The 21,646-nt window shown below is 41.6% G+C and overlaps 1 protein-coding gene across 1 annotated transcript in view; it reads right to left on the reverse strand.

The window, feature by feature from the left end:
* Positions 1-2,049: 2,049 nt before the first annotated feature.
* LOC133357470 (IgGFc-binding protein-like) overlaps positions 2,050-21,646 on the reverse strand; it is a 122,070-nt gene continuing 102,473 nt past the window's right edge. The window contains 13 exon segments of the mRNA XM_061575415.1: positions 2,050-5,254; positions 7,668-7,767; positions 8,401-8,514; positions 10,317-10,430; positions 11,399-11,512; positions 12,063-12,201; positions 12,836-13,035; positions 13,608-13,738; positions 15,141-15,302; positions 15,808-15,994; positions 17,060-17,189; positions 20,150-20,397; positions 20,692-20,833. Coding sequence (XP_061431399.1) covers positions 4,984-5,254; positions 7,668-7,767; positions 8,401-8,514; positions 10,317-10,430; positions 11,399-11,512; positions 12,063-12,201; positions 12,836-13,035; positions 13,608-13,738; positions 15,141-15,302; positions 15,808-15,994; positions 17,060-17,189; positions 20,150-20,397; positions 20,692-20,833 — 2,052 coding nt within the window. The 3' untranslated portion in view covers positions 2,050-4,983.

Raw genomic sequence — 21,646 nt, forward strand, 5'->3', positions numbered from 1 at the left:
GAAGCCGGGTAGTAAAGCTAGTAGTCTATATAACCTTGTGCCACGACAGCTCTCTCGCTTTTTTCAGGAGTTGTTTCTTGCTGTAGTTGTCCCACCTGATGATGATTGCTTGTGTTGCGATCGAAACGTCGTGATTTGTTTTATTTTATTGCTAACGACGTGATTTTACCGAAAGAACCAGAGTATACATACATTAGCATAATTACATACACTTGCAGAACGTAATTAAATTACACCTTCCTAGTGAACATACATGCATAATTTGCATAATTATATAAATTAGCATAATTCGGAAAATTACACATTGTTCAATTTTCATTTAATTTGTATAATTTTTCAAGACCCAATATATACAACACATCCTACAAAAATACATTTATTTCACCCATGACTAATGTGTAAGAGATTCTCACAACACTTTTCATTTATATCTCTTTTCAATAACATTGAAAATTGTAAAACATTTTAAAATTTAAAACTTTCACAATTTTTTGTAGTACAAATTTTATAACATTAAATTGCTAGCAACAATTGTCAACTTACCTTCCAGAGTTTTTTTGCATTGCTCGCAGGTGAAATGAGGTGCCCAGGGTTTGTCTTGATCCCCAACTGGCACGCCGAAATATGCCTTGTCGGCCTCACACATCTTAGCAGATGCTTCCACAGAGTACTTTTTTGATAAATTGGCCGCAGACATAGCAAAATGCATTTGCTGGATGCTTGCAGCCTCTTGATGCCATCTCAGAAAAATGCAGATATGTACACACTTTGGCCGCTGGAACTAAACTAAACTGGTGGTTCTTTTTGGTTCTTTCGGTAAAGTCACGTAGAAGGGAAGTAATAAAATAATAAAAATAAAACATAATGACTTTAAACCCCTCGCCAAACCTCCTACGCATTTCACAAGTAATGCTAATCGCATATCTGCATTTCCCATAAATATGCTAAATTCCTCTTGATATGCATAAATAGTCGCTCCAAGCCTGGAGCGTGCCATTCAGACTCTGTCTACTTGACGGACCTGTTCTCCACCTGAGGACGGCTGCTTGCGTTGTGGCCGAAACGTCGTGATAATAATTTTATTATTTTTTATTTTTATTATTTTATTACTTCCCTTCTATGCGACTTTACCGAAAGAACCAAGAAAATGAATCCTTGCGGTCACGAAAGCTTTAAATCGAAATTGAAACTGGTGGGCTTAAGTCCCCTGTATTTATACTACTATTTATATTACTGGAAAGTTCTAGAATGTTCTAGAAGTTACTCCAAGTTTACTCAGCACTGAATCTATCTGGAATGTTCTCGAAAATAGGTAAATTTAAAAATATCACTGTCCTGGTCACAAAAGCAAAGTTTGTGGGGAATAAGAGCCATTTTCTGTACTTTTGAGGCCTAACTAATTAGGAAATAACACTACCCAGGAAAAAAAATGTTACACAGTGTAATTAAATGCCAACAGAGCATTTTATTGCCCTGTTAGAGAATGGCTCACAAGAGATATAACATAATTTCAAAATCCCAAGTAAACCTTTTAATCTACAAAGCTGTTTGGCGCATGGATGTATAACCCCAAAAAACATTCTCATACCTGGAAATGTACCAAGTGATGAACTGATTGTAGTGTTTTTTTAGTGCAACTCGTACTTGAGATCTTGGTTTAATCGGGGACCCATTGCCCACCCAAATTGAAACCCAAAATCTCAGCAGTACCCGTTCACTGCTCAGGCTCATAAGTACCTTGGCCATATCCAATTGTGTTGTGTGTTGTTTTAAGTCTAAGTCTAAATACTGCATAAAATGGTGAACAAATAAAAGACTCGGGAGAATACTTTGCCTTAAAATATTTCACCCATTAAATGCCTGAACACTTTGGCTGCACGAGGTTTTTTTCTGCATTATACAGCAGCAAGATCAAACCCATGATAGACATCGTTTCAAACTAATCTCAGACATGAAATACGACGGGGATAGAATGCATGAGCAAATAAACCCAGGACTTATTTTAAAGATTGCTTTAATGACATCATTAAGACACACTGCAAAAAAATCTGGAATGCAAAATCGATTTATTTTGTAACATTAGACAAAATATTACATGGATCATACCTAATTACAACACACTGTCCTGCCTCAGGTTTGCAAAGTGAAACTTGAAATGGTGTTGAGCTCAGTCATTTTATGATTTCGCAGAATCCCTCTTGTGCATCTACCAATCTTTGTAACGTTGTTTTTGTTCAGAGGTTCTTGTCAATTGCAAATTTTTCTGTACAGGCCTCTCTCTGATCACTTTCACCGATGGCATCTTCAGAGAGGTACAGTTTTAGGGAGTTTTATTGTGGTTTCAAAAACATATTTTAAAACAGTACAGTCGACCATAATCAAGTTTGCATGTAAGAATATTGAAGCCAAATTTGGCATATGGAGTACGTGCAATAATTTGTGAGATGGAAACTGAACAGATTCGTCGGAACATCTGACGTTATACACGGGTTTAATGTTCTGCAGTCGGTATATGTTTCATCATACTGGCTAGACGCAAAAACGAGCACATGGATCAATTAATGCGATGTGAATTTACCCTGGAAAATAAAACACATTTGGCGAGTGCATAATATTGTAGCTTCCAAAAATAACAATGCAAAAATCTTGACTTCAGTAGTGACTCGATATTTTTCCATCAAGTGAAGATGCATAGATCACATGGCTGTAGCCACACAACCTCGAGTTGTGTGGCTTATTTGCGGATTGATGACGAGGTACTGTATGGTATGCTATGACAGCCAAACATTACATGCGATTTTAATGTGAGTCTGTTGTATTCGAGAAGGTGCCTCTCACTTTACAAACATCATGCTAATTCCCGAAACACATTTCCACGTTCATCAAATGCATCTCCACTCAATTACACACGTTGTGTTGGGCTTGAGGTAACTGGCATTTGAGAAGCCCTTGTCTGTAGCAGGTGGAATAGGTAATCGGATTTGACACAAGCGTGATGCATCATATTCCTTTAATGATCCACTGAACTATATCCTGTGTAAACGTTTGTAAAAAATGGGTGCATTTGAGGGAATCGACTGCTCTATGCTGTTCACACATATGCCTGAAATTAAAATAGCACCTCTAGACATGACAACGAGCAAGGATTATCGTTGCTGGATGTGCAACTCTGTATTGGAAGTCGCATCTTGACTTGTGCAAGGAGGGTGAAATGACGGAAACATGGATTTCTTTAGCTGGTTGCAAAGGTGGTAATCTGACAGCAGGAAAGGATACTGTTTTTGTTGTTCATACAAGGGAATATTGTGCACATCATTAGACAGGCTAAGCATGATGTTGCTCCAGCTTGAGGTGAATTTTACAATAAACTAGCATCAAATGGCTTCTGTGGGTACTTTGAATGTCTTATGAAAATGAAACGTATCATCGTATCTGAACATTATGGCATGTTTGTATTTGCTCAAATGTGTTTCTCTTAAGTAGCGAGACGTCATACTGACCATCAACAACAATGTGGAAAACGGATTTTATTCGTGAAATTATTCCCATCTGAATTAACATTCCACGTTTAGGAACCTTGCTGTACTGTAGGATCAGGACCCCTAAGTCACTTGGTTTATTTTAGAATTAAGACAGCATTCAAGGCAGAATGAGTAACACCAAGCGGACACTTGTAAACAAATGGTTTGAAAGTATTTTGTGGGTACGGCTACACGGATTCCATTACAAAAATACAAAATTACTCCATAGTCTAACCCCGCTTAACCACTCTGAAAGTTGTCCACACGCATGGAACATGCGATGATATGAGTCCGGTGGGGGCTGTGGCCCATCACACAAACACTCCTCTGTTGCAATCAACAAACCTCTTATAACATTAACACGCTTGAACAATGTTCAAGTGTGGTTAATATGAGCACACGATATGGGGCATTTGTAGGTTGATTAATTAAGGAAGCGTAACATTGGACTGTTGAATAAATGTCCTCTTGCCATTAAACTAAAGGACCAAATGATATTGAATCTTGACTTAAAGCTTTCGTGACTGCAGGAATTAATATTCTTTGGATCTTTCGTTAAAGCCACGTAGATAGAAAAAAAATAATAAAAATATCACAACGTTTTGATCGCAATACAAGCAATCGTCATCAGGAAAAAAATAGCTGGAGAGCTGCTGAGGCAGGATGTTATAAAGGTTTGAGATGGGTATAGCCCAAGGGTCATAACATCCGATGTTAATAGTTATTTTCGACTCTCAGGTGTTACATTGGGAGGTTAAATGTCTCACTAACACAGCCACCGTTTCTCGTTTTCCTCGATGTGGCAGTGGCTCTGCGATCTTACATTGACATGCTAATCTCTCACAATACAATGGCCACCTCCGCACTTTCTTCGTGGTGGAGGTGGCTCTCCGATTTACCCCATCTTACATTGACATGCAAATTTCATCACTAGCCCCGCCCACTTCGCTTATGACCCTTGGGCTACACCCATCTCAAACCTTTAAAACATCCTGCCTCAGCAGCTCTCCCACTATTTTTTCACCTGATGATGATTGCTTGTGTTGCGATAGAAATGTCGTGATATTTTTATATATTTTTTCTATCTACGTGGCTTTACCGTAAGACCCAAAGAATACAAATGATATTGCTTTTGAATTTTTACTAAAAACTTAAATTTAATAGTGTCTCATCCATCACACATTGTAAGGCATTTTAACAGAAGGCACATATTGGATGATAAAAGGTGTGCATATATTTTCAATGCAACAGTGCAACAGAAATGCAAACAAATAGTCCAGTTGTGTCAGACATAAAATGTTGTATACATTTGTGCTCGGACAATTTTATTGACATGGAAAAGAATATATGAACTTAATGATTGGAACAGACCTTCCAAGTCACCATTATAACTTGTGTATTACCATTCTGCCATTTAGTGTTAAACGTGTATTTGGTCTATCCAATTATAGACGCATACAAACTACAACTCTGTTGAAAACAAGCATTCATTCGTATCCAAATTCGTGTCAGATGAAGTATCGTTTACAGACAATCCTGCCGAGCTAGATTGAGCCAAATCATCGCTTGAAACGTCCACGGGGATTCCCTCAGTCATTTGATCTTTCCCAGGATCGATTCTTTCATAGTCATGAGTATCCCCGTCTTCACTGTAGTGAATATTATCAAATGCAACGTCGTCTTTTTCCGATTCGCTTGAATCCATCTCAAGCTCAGAATGGTGTGGCTTTCTCCTGTCAAACAAAGTTCAGATCCGATGTAAGTGAAGATTTTTCAGAACCTCAGTTGCAATTGGTACACCCATACAGACACAAACAGTAACACCACTTGCGTGTTTTACCAACCCATTTTTAGACCAAGCTCCGTGTTGGAATAGAGTAGTCATTGACCTTACACAATGTAGCAGAAACAGAGGTAGTGAGGTAAAGTCATGGCAGTTCAGGTGCACAATGCTTAAACAACGGTGATAATTGTTTTCTACTTTTGACTGTAATGTTTATTGTTAACTTTTTTGCAGCTCTTTGCAAATATTTTACATTTTCAAAGTGTATCATGAACAACATTTTACTCACTTTATTTAAATAATAGTTGATTAAGCACATTGTCCACCTGGATTAGTCAGTAACATAAGTAGAGCCAAGGTAATCCGGTAGCTTACTCTTGTACAATCAGTAACATGGTTCAAGTGCAACCAGTGAGCCCGAAGTTTACATATTAAGAGAAGCTTGTATGTAATAAGATATATCTATATATACGTTCAGTAACATGGTTCAAGTGCAACCAGTGAGCCCGAAGTTTACATATTAAGAGAAGCTTATATGTAATAAGATATATCTATATATACTTTCAGTAACATGGTTTAAGTGCAACCAGTGAGCCTGAGGTTTAAACATTAAGAGAAGCTTATATGTAATAAGATATATATAAAGAGTTAGTAGGTCATGATCAAAATAATTTGGCAGGTTCTCATCTGTTGATGATTCAGAGCCAGTTGTGTAAATTCCACATCCATTAGTGAGAGACTATCCTTAGTTCTCTGTTAATATCTTCCAGGACCTGGGAAAACGGATTGTTATCCCATGAGACTTTGTTTTCACAAATGGGATGTAGTGTAAAATAATAATGATACAGTTCAAAACATGCATATAAACAGATAACAATGCTTTACTTTGTTGTTTTGTGCCTTTGGAAATGAAATATTTCCAATGTAGGTTCTATACGTAGGCTTTCGAGACCAATATTATTATTGATAATAATATTCTTTAGGGTCAGAGTGTGTAAGTAGAATGTCAGTTTCAACTATAACCCTCAACCACCCGACAGAGACAATTAAATCCAAGTTGTCACGTCGTGAGCCAAAACGCCAATAGATTCGCTGAGAAACCAAATTAAACGAATTGTGAATCACTCCGTGTGTATGAAATGTAGTTGGTTGGGAGGAAACTTGCAACAGCACTCTCAATAACAGATTAATACACTACAACACAACCTGGGTCAGGTATGCTGAGGGGAAGGCTGTGGGGTGTTGGTGGTGAAAAACTCGGCAAGTGGCATATCTCATCCCAACCAGTGCCCCCCGCTGCAGCCTAGCCAAGGGAACCCCCACCAGCGGCAGCTGTCCCTGTGTGCGTATAGGGGGTGTACGCAGCCAGAGTCTGCAAATGGGCAGCAGTGTGCCAGGAGGGAGTGACGTATGTGATGTTATTTGTCCCAATTAACTAATGTGCACAGCGTTGCATATTGATGGTGAATGGACCTGCAGTGTGAACCAGCGCAGCCACTGGGCTCGTGGCACGAATCCCTGGCAGAAAACGCGCTACCGCTTGGCCATGGCACTGCCCCTTTGGCTTGTGGTTAACATTTCCACAGAAACAGCACTTTTGACTTCCCACAGTGCGGTGAAATTTGTATTGTTTTGTATTCCAATATACGTGAATCGGAAAAACATAACACCTGATATACAGCACTGGTATGGAATCCACATTGGGTGAGTCTATTATTATGATGACAATTGTTAACCCAGTAATGGCTTACTAAGTCTCAGAACTCTTCTTCAGGAGGGTACTGCCGAGTTTCTGCAATAGGAATCAAAATAGCTGCGTGTAATCCCAATTGAGTACTTGCAGGTAATCAATGAGTGTTGGGATGTGTGGCCAATGAAAACTAAAGTGTGTGATTTCTAATAATTTTAGACAAGGCAGAGTTCCAGATATCAGAATATGGGAGTAATTTTCCTCCGACTGTGCGCAGTTTCATGTTATTTTATTAATAATTTATTGTTGAAGGTCTCAGAAGGTGTGTAACCGCTTATCTAGATTTAGGAGATCGCCAATAGTGCCGAAACCTGCGCCCTTCTAGGTTTGCCCCGGGAATCTGTGGCTGCCTCTCCTAAGAGATAGGTGAAGCCATACAGTGAAGGTGGAATAATGGCCAGTGTTTGTAGGCTGTGCCAGACGTCAAGAGAGCTCGCTATGTGCAGGCGAGGTGTTTCGGTGGGATTAGGGGAACCTTCAGGGTGGGGGTCTGTAAGGCCTTGAAGCAACCAGGTAATAGACAATGCCTTCCCCACCCTTTCGATACGAATGACGGAATCACAAACGAGTTATGAAAAAAAACACAATGGATTTACGAGTTATTAGTACTGACCTGGATCGCTTTCTTTTGTAGACGACGAAAACAATGACGGCAATGATCAAAACTCCTCCAACAGAGCAAACCACAGCGATGACGATGGTGATGGTATCATCTACGGAACATATACCAAGCACGTTTCAGCACCAAATCACGAGGTCATCATTTCTTGAGCAAAAGTGCATAAATGTTTAAAACAATTTCTAATGAAAAACGTCGTTACTCGGTGAAAACCACAAAACATGTTTACAAGAATTAACCACTGTGGTGCATCAACACTTTTGAAAGTAAGAAACTGAAATATTATATCATGAACAAATACAAGTTACCGATCATGCAAATCCTTTGGCTATGGTTGAGTAGGACATGACACGTTGAGTGTAGGAAGTAATGCATTTCAGAAATAAGACTTACCCTGTATCACTGTTTTCAGGAAATAATCAGATTATTATTGCTGAACTTAACATTCACTTGAAAGTATGTTTGTAAAGGATATCAGTGGTGCCGGCTCAGGGCTCTAAGTATTAGTATTTCATGACAAAGCACTTCCTAAAGATTTTATATGAGGTGAGTTTACTGACAAGCATTGGAAATATCAACTTAACAAGACTTAGTAAACCTCATTACTGCATTGCCCATCACTTTGTCGAGAAAATAAAAATTGCACCAAGGGTAACGGTATATGTAACATGGCACACTCCACAATGGAAGAGCAGCATTAATTAGATATCTTCACCGTGTGGGTTACCTTTTTTCTCGCAGTGTTTTCCAGTGTAGGAGGAAGGACACTGGCACACAAGCACGCCGTCCTCTACTGTGCACGTGCCTCCATTCTCGCAAGGATTCGAAGCGCACAGGTCCACTGTAAAACACAGCATTGTTAAATGCCTTGGAATCAACCACGATGCTTTCCCGTCGTACAATATAATACATATTACATTGCAATGTATTGTTGCACTGACTGTACAGGCTTCCAGCTTCACAAAGGATTCAATTTACAATCCTATTGCTAATGCACAAAGCACTTAACTACCTCGCCCCAGCCTACATCAGAGACATGCTATACCCATGTCCCCTCAATGTTTCTATTCCATTCTCGCAAATAGGAGCAATATTTTCAGGAGCTCAATGCCAATGTCGAGGTCTGCTAACCACAAGTGGGCTTCAGGAGAGTTTGTGTAGTTGCGCTGTTCCTCCATTGAAGGAGGGCAGACCACAGTGACCTACGATAAGATCCACAGTTTGGATTGCATGGCCATGGTTCCCATGTGTTGAAGGTGGCAACGAGGCCACGTTGAGGGTGGTAGATGGCAGCAACAAGGGTGCAACCATTTGTGTCACTCGTCATCAACACACTGTCATCAACGTGCGCTTCTTGTAAGGCAATGCCGTCAACTTTGTTTTCCCTCAGGTTGATGGCCAGGAAGTCACATTCAGGTCTTGAGAGTCCTTCAATGTACAGTTGGTTTCACTTGAAGACTTCATCCGATTGGTTTCTGGCCCTTAGAAGGCTTTCTTGGCATTTATCTCTGTTCATTATATCTGGATTCGAATTAATGACATCCATTTCGCCAAGATGACGGCATTAGTTGTGTTTAAAGTCTCTACAATCTGGGGATGCAGATCTTCTCTGCATTCCCCGACCGAGATGTTCTCCATGTAGCAGCCCCCAGACTCTGGAACTCTCTCCCACGAGATAACAGGTTCTCCGAGTCTTTAGACATTTCTAAAGCGCGTCTTCAATCTATACAATTCCACTTATTCAACCTTGCGTTAATTAAAAAAATGGCTTTTATCATTTATTTTTATTAATTTCCCATATCTCAGTGTTTAATTCCATGGGTTATTGTCATGCGGGGTGTCTGAAAGGTAATTGGGAATGGAAGTGCAACGTGGTCCTTTTCTCTAAGGTCACCATCAAAATAAATTTGCGCAAATGTGACCGACTGACGGGCAAAGCTTTACTGCTGAAAATTCCTATGATTGAAATATCAATCCTCTGCGGATAGATTCCTACAGAGTACAGAGTAGGAATCTATCCACAGATTCTGACAATCCATTATCACTGTTACTGGATAATGGGTCTAGAGAAAACTGCAGGGAATTACCAAGGCACAACTTCTTCATTAACGTGAAGATCAAATGCCCTATAATATAAATAGAAAATAAACTGGCTTTTGCGTGTATTGTTCAGGTCCAAATGTCATGCATAAAAATAACCACAAAATAAATAAGGCCATGTGAATTCAATCCGGTGGAAGAGATCATCTCAATAGACTTGATAATGAATACAGGAATTAAATTATCTGTAACAATTGTTTTGCTGCTGATGAAAATGATGGAGAATTGATAGTTATGGTGAAGATGATAATGATAAAAAAATTCTATATCTATTATACGTTTAAGTTTTAATGGTGAGATGCATTCATGTTACCAATTCTAAAATGTTTATTGTTTTACAAATTATTCATAACATTTCTGACAATATTTAATGAGGAACTCTTGTTGAGAATTTTAGTTCCTTTTCCCCCATCCATTTTAGTTTTATTCACAAATTGAATAAATGAAGTAGTCAATTAAGCAGATTTGGGTATGCACGTGTCCACAAAGCAGCAACCTAGATAAGTGAGTTGATGGAGACAAAGCACACATTTAAAAACATACCCAGAATCTCGCAGAGGGCCCCGTTGTGCGTTGCTGGACATTTGCACTCAAATTTGTCATTCGTTGCCGTGCAGGTTCCTCCATTCTGGCAGGGGTTTGACGCACATGGGTCCACTGCAAGAGAGGCATTGTGAATATGCAATTCAACGCCTACCGTTGACAATGCCAGAACACAAAGCCACTAATTTTTATTTCAAGGCAGTGTTGTTGATGAATGCGTTGAGGTTTTGTTATTTGTGCTTGTGCACTATTGCCAATACATCACTAGCAACATTACCAGGTAGTTAGTCTCATTTTAACGTACGTCAGGTGGAGCTGCAGTTGGATGCTTACACATTCTCTATTCCGCACTGATAGTGAGCAGCATATTCTTCAGGAGCCTACAGGCTACGCGTTGTTATGTTTTGTTAATATTACATTGGTCTGTCTGTGCGAGTACAGTTCACATATCATCACAAAAACTATAAAGCTCCTAAACTAATCGCTATAAACCCACATAACTCACCATTACCAATGCCCAGATATGCATAGTTCCTGACAAGATGTACAGTAAAATACTTTCAAAAGCTATTTTTTGTGGAAATTAACATTGTCCTGCTTACCAGTGCGATAACCACGTGTGTATTAAAAGGTGAGGATGTGAGTGTGATCACCAAACGTGCATGTCTGTGTTTGCATGTTTCCGTGCTTATATTTCTTTGTACATTAGAATACCCTTACAAAACATGGGCTTCCTGAATGGACTGGCATTTCAGTTTGTTACTGCAGCACGAGGTAAGAGTTGCTGTTCTTGTGGCTTTAGACTAGATCAGTACTCTCAGAAAAGATAAAGTTGTCAACAGCCTTAAAGAGACAGCCTGGTTTGTGTCTGGTGCTCGCTGGACATGTCATCAATTGATCAACCAATTACTTATGCACGTGTAAAAGTTGACATGCGTTTGTAAGGCAATTGTTTAATATTGAGATTTAAATAATGTACTGTATCCATGACAATACGGTTTTTAGATGTATCGAGTAATGTTGCTTGTGAGCAGAATTTGTACGTTGCAGTTAAACAGCAGAAGCCACACGGATCCACTCACGTGAAATTTCACAATTCGTTCCATTGTAGTTGGGAGGACAGGTGCACTCGTACTCAACGCCATTCATGGAGCAGGTGCCTCCATTCTGACATGGGGATGAGGCACATGGATCGGCTGCAAAAGACAAAATTGGGACTTACACAGCATGGTCTGGAATTGCCGTGTCAAAAACGGGCCCGGATTACGAAGTTTATGAAATATACATTTAAAAGCAGTAATACATTAAAATGTTTAAAAAGTATATTTGCATCTGAAAAGGATTCCCTATCAAGTGGTACTTACCAATGGTTTAAAGCAATTAAGTACATTTCACGTGATGAGGGCCATGTTTTACGCAGGGAAATAATTTTACACTTTAATCAAATGAGTCATTGTATCACTCCCAAAGAGATTAGTGGCTGAGTCAACCCCTGGTCTATAGTATCCACACCTTCGATGAGCACGGTTGGCTACGTACGGTGCGGAAGAAATTTAGCGTCCAAACATACAAACTCAAGGTAACAACTGTGGGTCGGGTGCTCTTAAGTTACTGCAGGGTGGCTCTCTTCGTTGATTATTGTTTAGAAGAAAAACCCCACTTCTCCTACCAGCAGCACGCACTTGAAAAAAGCAAGAGAGCGTTTACGTAAAATTTATCAAGCACGTTATGGTTCGTGATTCTTACCGGCGAAACAGCCGATGGTGAAGTTGCTGATGGTACACACTTCCTCTTCAATACAACTATATCTGTTGCATACCAACGTCTCTGTTTTCAGACATTTGCACGACTGTTCACAGGTGGATGTGTAGAACTGTTCCCCAACCTTCATTATGCACAAAGGGGCAAACACACACACACACACGCCAATCAATGTTACACACGTGAAAATGTGCAAGAAAATTGATTTGGTGTACAGACATACAATTTTAGATCACAAATGAATGCTGTTAATCGACTTCAGCACATCACTCCACAAACTTGCATGAATACACGTAGGGTAGCAGAGAATATTAACATTCATGACAACAAATTGGGGCACAGCTGGTTCTTGTCAATAATTGTATAATTCACGTCTCTCATACATATCACGCATTTATTCTAAACACACACCTCACAATGCAATGTGTTTCGTGCCCAGAACACTCAACGTATTACACATTTCTGCAAAACGAGTGAAACCTGAACCACCAGAAAACATGAAATACTTCCGAATAACAGCATTCCTTGATGTCCACACGTCATTCAGGTTCAGACTGCGAATCCCATCACACAGATGGAACTTGTCTAGCTTCACATTGGCCTGGACAGTGCAGCAATCAGTGGGAGGCAGTCATAGCAAGATTCACCAAGGTGAATTTCACAGCTTTCTATTTAAAAGAGCAGGAATGGGGACTTTACTGTATCTGAGTGTATAGTATACGCCACGTGGTTTATCCATTCTTTGTTTGTATCATTACCTCGTGATAGGAGTTCCCGTAGAGGCAGCCGCACTGGGTGAAGGGGACGCAGTCGAAGCCGCTCATCACGAACCCGGGCAAGCACTGGCAGCCCTCCACGTCGGGGAGCTCGCAGTTCGAAGAAGCGGCCAAGTCTCCACAGGTGGACGGGCAGGCGGACATGCGCTCGACGTAGACGCTGTTTGGAGGGCACGCCGGTACTGTGTACGCACACACACACACATACCAATGCATACATATGGCAACATACGTAAAAGCCCCAGCCATGTGTATGACTTTATGATGTAATACTAATTTGTAGCCCTTCGTCAATGCACTGCCAGATGAAGGCCTCCCCATGATGTGTGGGTCATGCGTGTTGTTGACCATACTTCACCACCCTCCAAAATATACTATGCACTGTTATGAGCAGCGCATTGTCTTTAATAAAATTACAAAGGGTCTATTTGTTTAAAGTACAAGTAACACAACTTTGTTGTCGATCAGCCAATAGGCCAATGTTTTCCAGAAATATTTCCATTTTAAGCAGGCATACACCAAATGTTTCACCCTGCTAATGAGACTCAAAAAATTGCACTGGTTCAGTTTCAGTAGTGCCCTAATAGACTCTTTTTATGAATAAAACTTAGGTCCAAAACCAATTCCGACAAAAGCACATCTCTTGTGACGACAGCAGTCCCTTTCTGAAGAAAGTGATTGCGCATTTTGTGAAATGTTAAAATGTGGGTGGAAGAGGCTCAAGGCACGGAGTGGCATCGGTGATTCATCTCACCACAGCCCGTGTGGATTCTCCAGTTGTTGGGAGTGATGCCCTCCTGTTGGCAGGCTGACGTGTAAACCTCCAGACTGCTGCAGAACAACTCCTTGTCTCCAATGTTTTCACACATGTCATACATGCAGTTCCTGAAAAAAACATGATGCATGCACTCATTACCATTATTATACAAATACAGTTATGCCCAATCCTAATAGTACCTCCAACAAAAATAATAATTTACGATTATCGGTATGTAAACACGTAATTTTCAAACTTCATAAGAAAAATTTCATCCCTTTGTCATTTGTGGCCATGGTTAATATCAGAGGCGAGTGATACCTGAACCTGTCCTGGGCCACCCTTCACCAACCCACACTGACCAGCGCGGTGAAGTATGGTCAAGTAAAATCCATGATCAACAGGCCATGGAGAAGCCTTTTCCCAGTAGCGGATTCACAAAGGGCTGTATATGAATTAATGTAATTATATCAGCTAACTCAACTGGACCAGGTGTTTATAAGGCCCCATATTGTAAGTGTCTTTTCCAACTAAAACTCAGACGATATTTAACTTCCCTTTCTCAGCTTGGAAGAAGGGCAACTGACTGGCCATGATGTAACCCTGCTACATAAGCCCTTTTGTACTCTCATTGATGAGGGTAGTGAGGTGTCAATGCAGTCCCTTGAGTTGTAATATGGTGTCCATAGAGGTATGATAACTACACAGCCGGTTGAACAGTGGGATTGAAATGTTGGACACATTTCTTATAGACTTAAGATGATTTATGGCTAGGTGTTGGACGAGTATTTTTGTTTATAATATAAAAAAAGAGAAAGCGCAACGTTACATTTTGTACGTGAATTTTTGAAAGGATATTTTCAGCATGAATTGAGAATCCCAAAGATGTTCTGGTAAAACACCGCCATGATTGATGTGCATTTTGTGCCATCGTAATTTTGAAAGTACTGGACACGTGGACGTGCAATAGTTTGTTGGCATGCTGCATCGAGGCAGCATGCTGTGTCCAAATAAACTAGCTTAGAAGACATTCAATAGACCTGGCGATTCCCCAGAGAGTGATGAAACTCGTAGTAATTTATTCATACTATCATGGGTCTGTGGGTATAGCTTTAAAGTGCCTTTGAAGGATAATCTATTTAAGGAGCCGCTATGGGGTAATGGTGAGCGCAATGGACTTGCAATCCAGAAGTTACCAGTTCAATACCATCTTCTGGCATGGCAGTTCTCAAATCCCCCCCCACCGCCGCTGTCTAGCCAGCAGTGTTCAACAAAATCGATCGGCAGGTCACGTGTGGTGGGGTAAAGTGTGGGTACGCCCACCTCTTCCAACACATAGTTAACGTGGAAGAGTAGACCAAATACCCTCTAGAGTTCGCTGGAGTGGAGGCTCCTCCATCAGCAGTGGCACGAGTGAGAATTTGCAGGGTTGTCACCACCTTTACATCTGTGGACACCCTGAATTTTAATTCTCATATACCACGTATTTAATGTAATACAATGCACCGCTCATCTCAGCTGTGGACGCACGTGTAATACGGGTCCCACGGGGCAGCGATCCAGCACTGCTCGAAGGGCCCAGCGGAATCACGGAACACTCCGCAGGAATTCTTGTTCTCCAGCTCTGCCCATTGCTCATCGCTGCAGCTGAGGTTGAGGTCATTCCGGGGTTCCTCAACGAGACGTTTCGACCTGTACTCACAATGTACAAGATTAACCGCCATTGCAAATTATTAATTAAGCCGTCATGAATGTCAGAAGCAAGTCAAAGTCATTGTAGGCTACAAAAGGGGGTTTGCCAGTTTTATTTGGCGAGTAGATTCTAATCTTGCATATGGAATATGTTCAGGAGATACAGTAAATAATAATAATAATGTCAATGTCTGCTAGCCGCGACGAGAGGGCTTCAGGAGAGTTTGTGTAGATTTTCTGTTCCTCCATCGAAGGAGCGTAGACTGCAGTCTGTTGCTTTATGGTCCGTAGTTTGTGTTGCATGGCCACAGTCGCACTGACGGAGAGACGGTCGCCTCCTCCCGGTGGCCCACCGGTTATGTGTTGTCGTGTTACCTTAAATACATCTAATCCCATGATCTATTAAAATTGACATCATTAATTCGAATACAAATATTATCGGTAGATACGAAGAGTAGAGGAAAGTAGATTTTTCAGATGTTGCTGCAAGAAGTATAAATCTCACCTGAAAACGGGTGACTCGTACTGCTCAAAGAGGCTGCGTCGGTCATTGACTTCCCAGCTGTTGCCAAACACGTTCTCGGAAGTAACGAGCGATCCATCGGGAGTCTTGAATTCATCACTCGTGTCCCCATTGTAATTCCCACACAGGCCACACACTTGGCCAGCATAAGAACTGGGAATGGTCACGTCTACATCAATCACAAAAAAAACAACATTCAACACTCGATTCTGTCGCACCACTTTCTACATATATATAGATCCTTAAAGGAAGCCACAACCCAAAAACACAATAACAATTGTTTACTCCCCCCTGAAAATAATCTTCACCTTGTTTTGATATAATATTTTTTTATGAGGATCCTACACTGGGATGTTTGGTCAATATCGATATGAGTGATTCCTAATCAGTTTATTTTGGGTTAGATAATCGTGCCAGTTGTAATGGCCAATTTTTTTCAGCTAAACCAATATTGACACTGTTGGGTGGTGGGGGCTAAAACATAGATATGCCTCCACGATTTAACCCAACACAAACTAATTATGTATCGTGACACTGGTGATGAAATCCGACGTATAAAATTAACAATTAATCAGAGCTCGATACGATGTGGGAGGAAACTACAGCACCTGGAGAAAATTAACACATTGAAGAGGATGGCACTCTATAAACAGATTCCGTATTGTGAGTGAAACAAATATATCTATAGACTGAATGCATTGCTGCACTCCCTTTTACAAGCATCTCGTAGCACTCACAACCATCGCCTAATACACTGGGTACCCATGCTGGTCGTCACCCACTCAAGTACTGACCAAGCTGAACTCTGCTCAGCTTCCAATTTCTGACGAGCTCAGATGCATTTAGGGTGATTTGGTCGCGAGAAAACAAATATTTCTTATTTCGTAGATACACACTCGGGCCATGTTTCCTGGGCTATCCGCCACGAGTGTGAGGTCACAGAAGCACTTGAGTCACCGCACAGGTGTCACCCACTTCATAAAAACGTCACTGCAGCGGCTAGGTATGTATCTGCAAAATGAACGGTCTGATTTTGGCTCAATTGTCCTTTAATAAGGAGGTTTGTGTGCAATACATTGTGTTTCATGTCTTAATTTCCAGCTCACCCCACATGTATTAAATGGCAATAGGAAGTCGCTGTCTGTAGAACTGTTTGTGATATGTAGTAACTGCATCACGTGATGAAGGTAATCACTGACGAGCAAGAAGCAATTTCATTATCCAGACTCTTTACCTGCGTGTGATTTGCGATCGAATATGACAGTCAGGCCAAAGTCCGTCCTGAGCACCATCTTGTGGGAGGTGTGCACGATTTCAAGTCCCTCCATGGGATTCGATGGGGGCTTCGTTCTTACCCCATTCAGCTGCAGAGCAAGAACATAAGTCATAATGGATAATGTGATGGAGCATTGGGCAAGTGGACACTGCTTTTGCACAGATGTTAATGAAGGCAGTAACATAGGCAGTGGTGGTGGAACCCAGGGACGTGCGGTCAGGGGAGGCATGGCCTCACCTGTCATACTCCAATGAAAATAGCTGCTTTGTGTTATAAATGCACATTTCTATATGATTCCAATCATTTCTTATAGTCAAAATCTCCAAATTTGCGGAGCTTCGCTGAAAATACAGAAACTGGATGGAGCGCGGGCAATGAGCGCGTGCCTGTTACTATCTCTCTATATGTCACTAATGTAATGTTTGTAGACCCCTTCATTACATGTCCTCGCCTTCCATAGTCCATGTAACTTATTTCACGTCTGTGTATAAAGATATTTAGGGTCGCTGGTCTCGTCATAAAACTGCAATAAAAAAGCACCAGGGGAGGCAGCGATCACATCTGCCTCACTATGGGGGGCGTGCCTTGAGCCCACGTAATTGACGCTCGCTCTCCCTCCACGTTAGTCGGCTCTAGCAAAAAAATTCCAGCAGCTGCAAAAATGGAAAACGTTATATCTAACCTTAAAAATTAAAAAAATTGGACTTTCAATCAAAACACGGAGTTATAAACAATGGAAGACCAATGCCTGAGCTTAAGAACCTACTTCAAACGAAGGGACAGAAAATAACACGGTCGTTTCAAATGGAGTGGTACGAATATTCGCCTCTACTGCTTTCCCTGCCTTCTGTTCTCCACTACCGACAACGTTTGGACTAACGCGGGATTTTGTGACTTGAACAATCTACTAAGAAGCCTCAATAAACATGAAAAATCGACAACTCACATTCAAAGCCAAATTGCTTTAAAAACTTTTGGAGCTTCAAGGATAGATCTGGCTTTGAATGAACAGTGGAAATTAAACAGATTCCTGCGGAGGGAGCTGGTAGGAACGTTGGGTTGCTCGGTTAATGGCCAGGGTCAACGGCGGCGTGGTGTATTTCGCAAATATGCCCGACTGTGAGGGCGGGCACAAGCCGGCGTGAGTAGGTTAAACGTTGAGTTTTATAAGGGCACCACGGGGTGACCAGCCCCTCCCCTCCCCACCCAGCCCCTCCCCACCCTCCCCACCAAGCCCCTCCCTGCACGACGGACGGACACAATAATCCCCTGTGTTCTGGTGTAACCAGGAGGTTCCTACAAGTAATATCAGCATCCACAATGCTTAGGTAAAGGAAACCCGCGAGGTTTTAAAAGACCTTATTAATGCGACCTGCTTCCTCGCCAAACAGGAATCCGCATTTCGTGGTAACGATGAGAGGTGCAAGCTCTTCTAATCGTGGCAACTATGTGGAGCTATTAACTGCTTTTGCTGAGAAAGATTCAAAGTTAGCTAGACATTTGGAGACATCCACTGTGTTTTCTGGCTTATCAAACAGAATACAGAACTATTTAATCGAAGCAGTCGGTGATGTAATTAGAAATGATATCAAAGAGGAGATGAATGCAGCCCCATTTGTTGCAGTCGAAGTAGACGAGACAACGGATGACACAAACAAAGCCCAGGCCTCTGTAATTTTGCGCTGTAGCTAAAAGTGAGGTGACTCGTGAGGTGAGGGAGACGTTCTTGGGATTTGATGATGTCAGTGATGACAGACGAGCACTGACTATTGCTGATTATGTTATTGGAGTGTTGGGGAAATACAATTGCGTTGAAAAGCTGGTAGCTCAGACTTATGGCGGAGCCTCTGTGATGGCATCAGATCTTAATGGGGTGCAGGCCAAGATTAAAGAAAAGGAACCTGAAGCCACGTTTACCCATTGTTATGCACACAAATTGAACCTGGTGCTCGGATTGTATAGTTCACAAATGGTGGGGAACGAATGCAAATCACCCGGACAGCTCCTCAGCTTTTTTGCTCAGAATGATCTGATGCAGACGGTTCCCGAGGTAATAAGGTTACTCCAGCTGGTGGTGCTCACTATACCAGCTACAACAGCGTCCGTTGAAAGGTCGTTCTCTGCTTTGAAGTGACTCAAAACATAGTCGGATCGGACTGACCAAAGACGACTTTCATCCCTGGCAATCATCTCTATTGAGATGGAGAGACTTTTAAAACTAAAAGAGAATAAAGAGGACTTTCGATTTAAAGCTTTCGTGACTGCAGGGATTCACCTTCTTGGTTCTTTCGGTAAAGTCACGTAGACTTTACCGAAAAATAAGTGGGAGAGGGTTTCGATTTAAAGCTTTCGTGACTGCAGGGATTCATCTTCTAGGTTACTGTACTGCCATTTTCAGGCAACATGTTTGATAATAATTTAAACTTGTAACACGCTGTACAGTATTCGCTTGCTCGCAAATGGAGAGAACGACTCTGAGGCGCGAGGAACCACAGACAAACGGGAAGGTAGCCAGGCAGTGAGGAGCCGGTGCCGAATGAGCTCTGCGGTCCTCTATATATTAATGAGTGCTTACACGTGGAAAGAAACTGGAGCACCTATCGACAACCCTCATTTGTGAGGGGCAACACTCTATTCCATAAAGAAAGAAAATATGGAGTCTACATTATACTGTACTGCATTCTCTCGGCAAGCCATGGGATGGAATTCCAATGCCCACAGGAATGGGAGTTTCACAACATTTGTGTGATTCATCAACCCTCACTTCCACAGTGATAGATTACAGACATGCGCCACCACCAACTACCAGATTAATATGCATTTCTGCACAATCCACAAACTCTACCGTAATCCATCAACCCTCGCTGGCGTCACAGGTGTGTAACAACACACTCGGCACTTTATTTACATCGCGTTCACATCTCAGTTTACCTCTCCGCATGATGTCATGGAATATTTCAGGGGTGTATGTGGAAACTGCTGCATACATCAGTAACTGACAGCACAATCCGATATGTTTAAAAAAGGTTAATGGGAACAACGCCGCACCTCGAAATCCTTTCTGTCGGTAAACTTGATCTTGAAGCCGTACACGTAAATGTACACTGCATCCAGGAAGGATACACGGTGGTTGTGGCCGACGCGCTTGTTTTTGCCGAGGATTCTGATGGGCAGGAGGTTATTGTTGTCCCCACAGCTCTGCACCAGCGTGTATGTTTCACGACCCATGAAGTGGAACAGCCTCTTGTCAAAGGTCTGGTAATGTGGGTCCCCAGATATTGAACACGTGCTGTAACCTGGCACAGAGGATAAAATGTTTCCACATGGGTTAATTTTTTTTTTTTTACAGAAAACTCAGTAATGGAGGGCTAGGAGAGCGAGGGCAGCGATGCAGTTAGTCTCAATACACAAAAGTGTTAAATGCACGTACAAAAGCTATCAACCTCATGCATTTTGTAAAACCGACCAGTTCCTGAAAAAACTGCATTTTCGGGAGGCAGCAGAAATAACAGCCCATGAAGGTACAAATTAAGACATTTGGGATTTGCACACCCTGTGCCATGCACGCATGAGCTTTGCTCAACACTTACTGACAGGCTGGCAAGATTCCTTCCCATTCTTCAGTTGACAACTCTCGTGTTCCACACAGCTGTGCGCCTCACAGCTCGGATTGCCAGGCACCGAGCAAACGCACTTTCGTTTGCAGTTGTCACTAAGCCAGGACTCTTCAAACTGGAAGATGCACGGAAGCAATGCCACGTAAGTTGAAAACACTTAATTTATAACGGATAAAAATTAATCACATTTATACCACGACTGCTATGAAAAAAGCGACTTAAAGACACCTCGTAATAATAATCGACATCTTACACACCACACTCAATCACCAGTTTAGTCGATAATAGGTTTTCCCCCTTTTTTGTGGCAACAAAACAGGTGTTAAGATGTAGATGCTCACCCCGAGCTCTCATTACTCTGATAGTGCATTGTCCTTGGGCTGTACGTCCTCTGGTCTAACACCGTTTGAGACGAGGCTCAAAAGAAAGCTGTCTCTGGTGTGGACCAATCAGTTTCAAGGATAATGCATATATTATCAGAGTGTGTTTTTTGTTTGCATTCTGACCACAAGCATTATGGTTAATGCAGACATGATTCCTTGTAAAAGGTTGCAGTTTGGCGTTTTAACATCTTAACACCTGTTTTGTTGCCAGAAAAAAGGGGAAAAACCTATTATCTTATTTTGGTACTGGCAAAGGAGGTCCCAGCACCAGCTTAGTCATACAGAGACCTCACACACCCTTCCCACAAACTAGGCACATACTGAAGTTGTCATGCAAAGCGAGTACACAATGTTGCAGCGAATGAGACAAAAGCCCTCTTACCAACGCTGTTCAGAGAGATCAGTGGGATTATAGTCTTTTAGCATTCCAAAGTAATGGCATATTAAGTATTTTGTGTTGCAGGTGGCATCACAAACATTGGCATCACTCGTGTAGAGAATCGTGAAATTAGATGAACACATTGCTCTTGGCCAATGTGTAACTG

This window comes from Lethenteron reissneri, chromosome 58, assembly GCF_015708825.2.
Source record: "Lethenteron reissneri isolate LAM-NWPU_2019-01 chromosome 58, ASM1570882v1, whole genome shotgun sequence".
Classification (NCBI taxonomy): Eukaryota; Metazoa; Chordata; class Hyperoartia; order Petromyzontiformes; family Petromyzontidae; genus Lethenteron; species Lethenteron reissneri.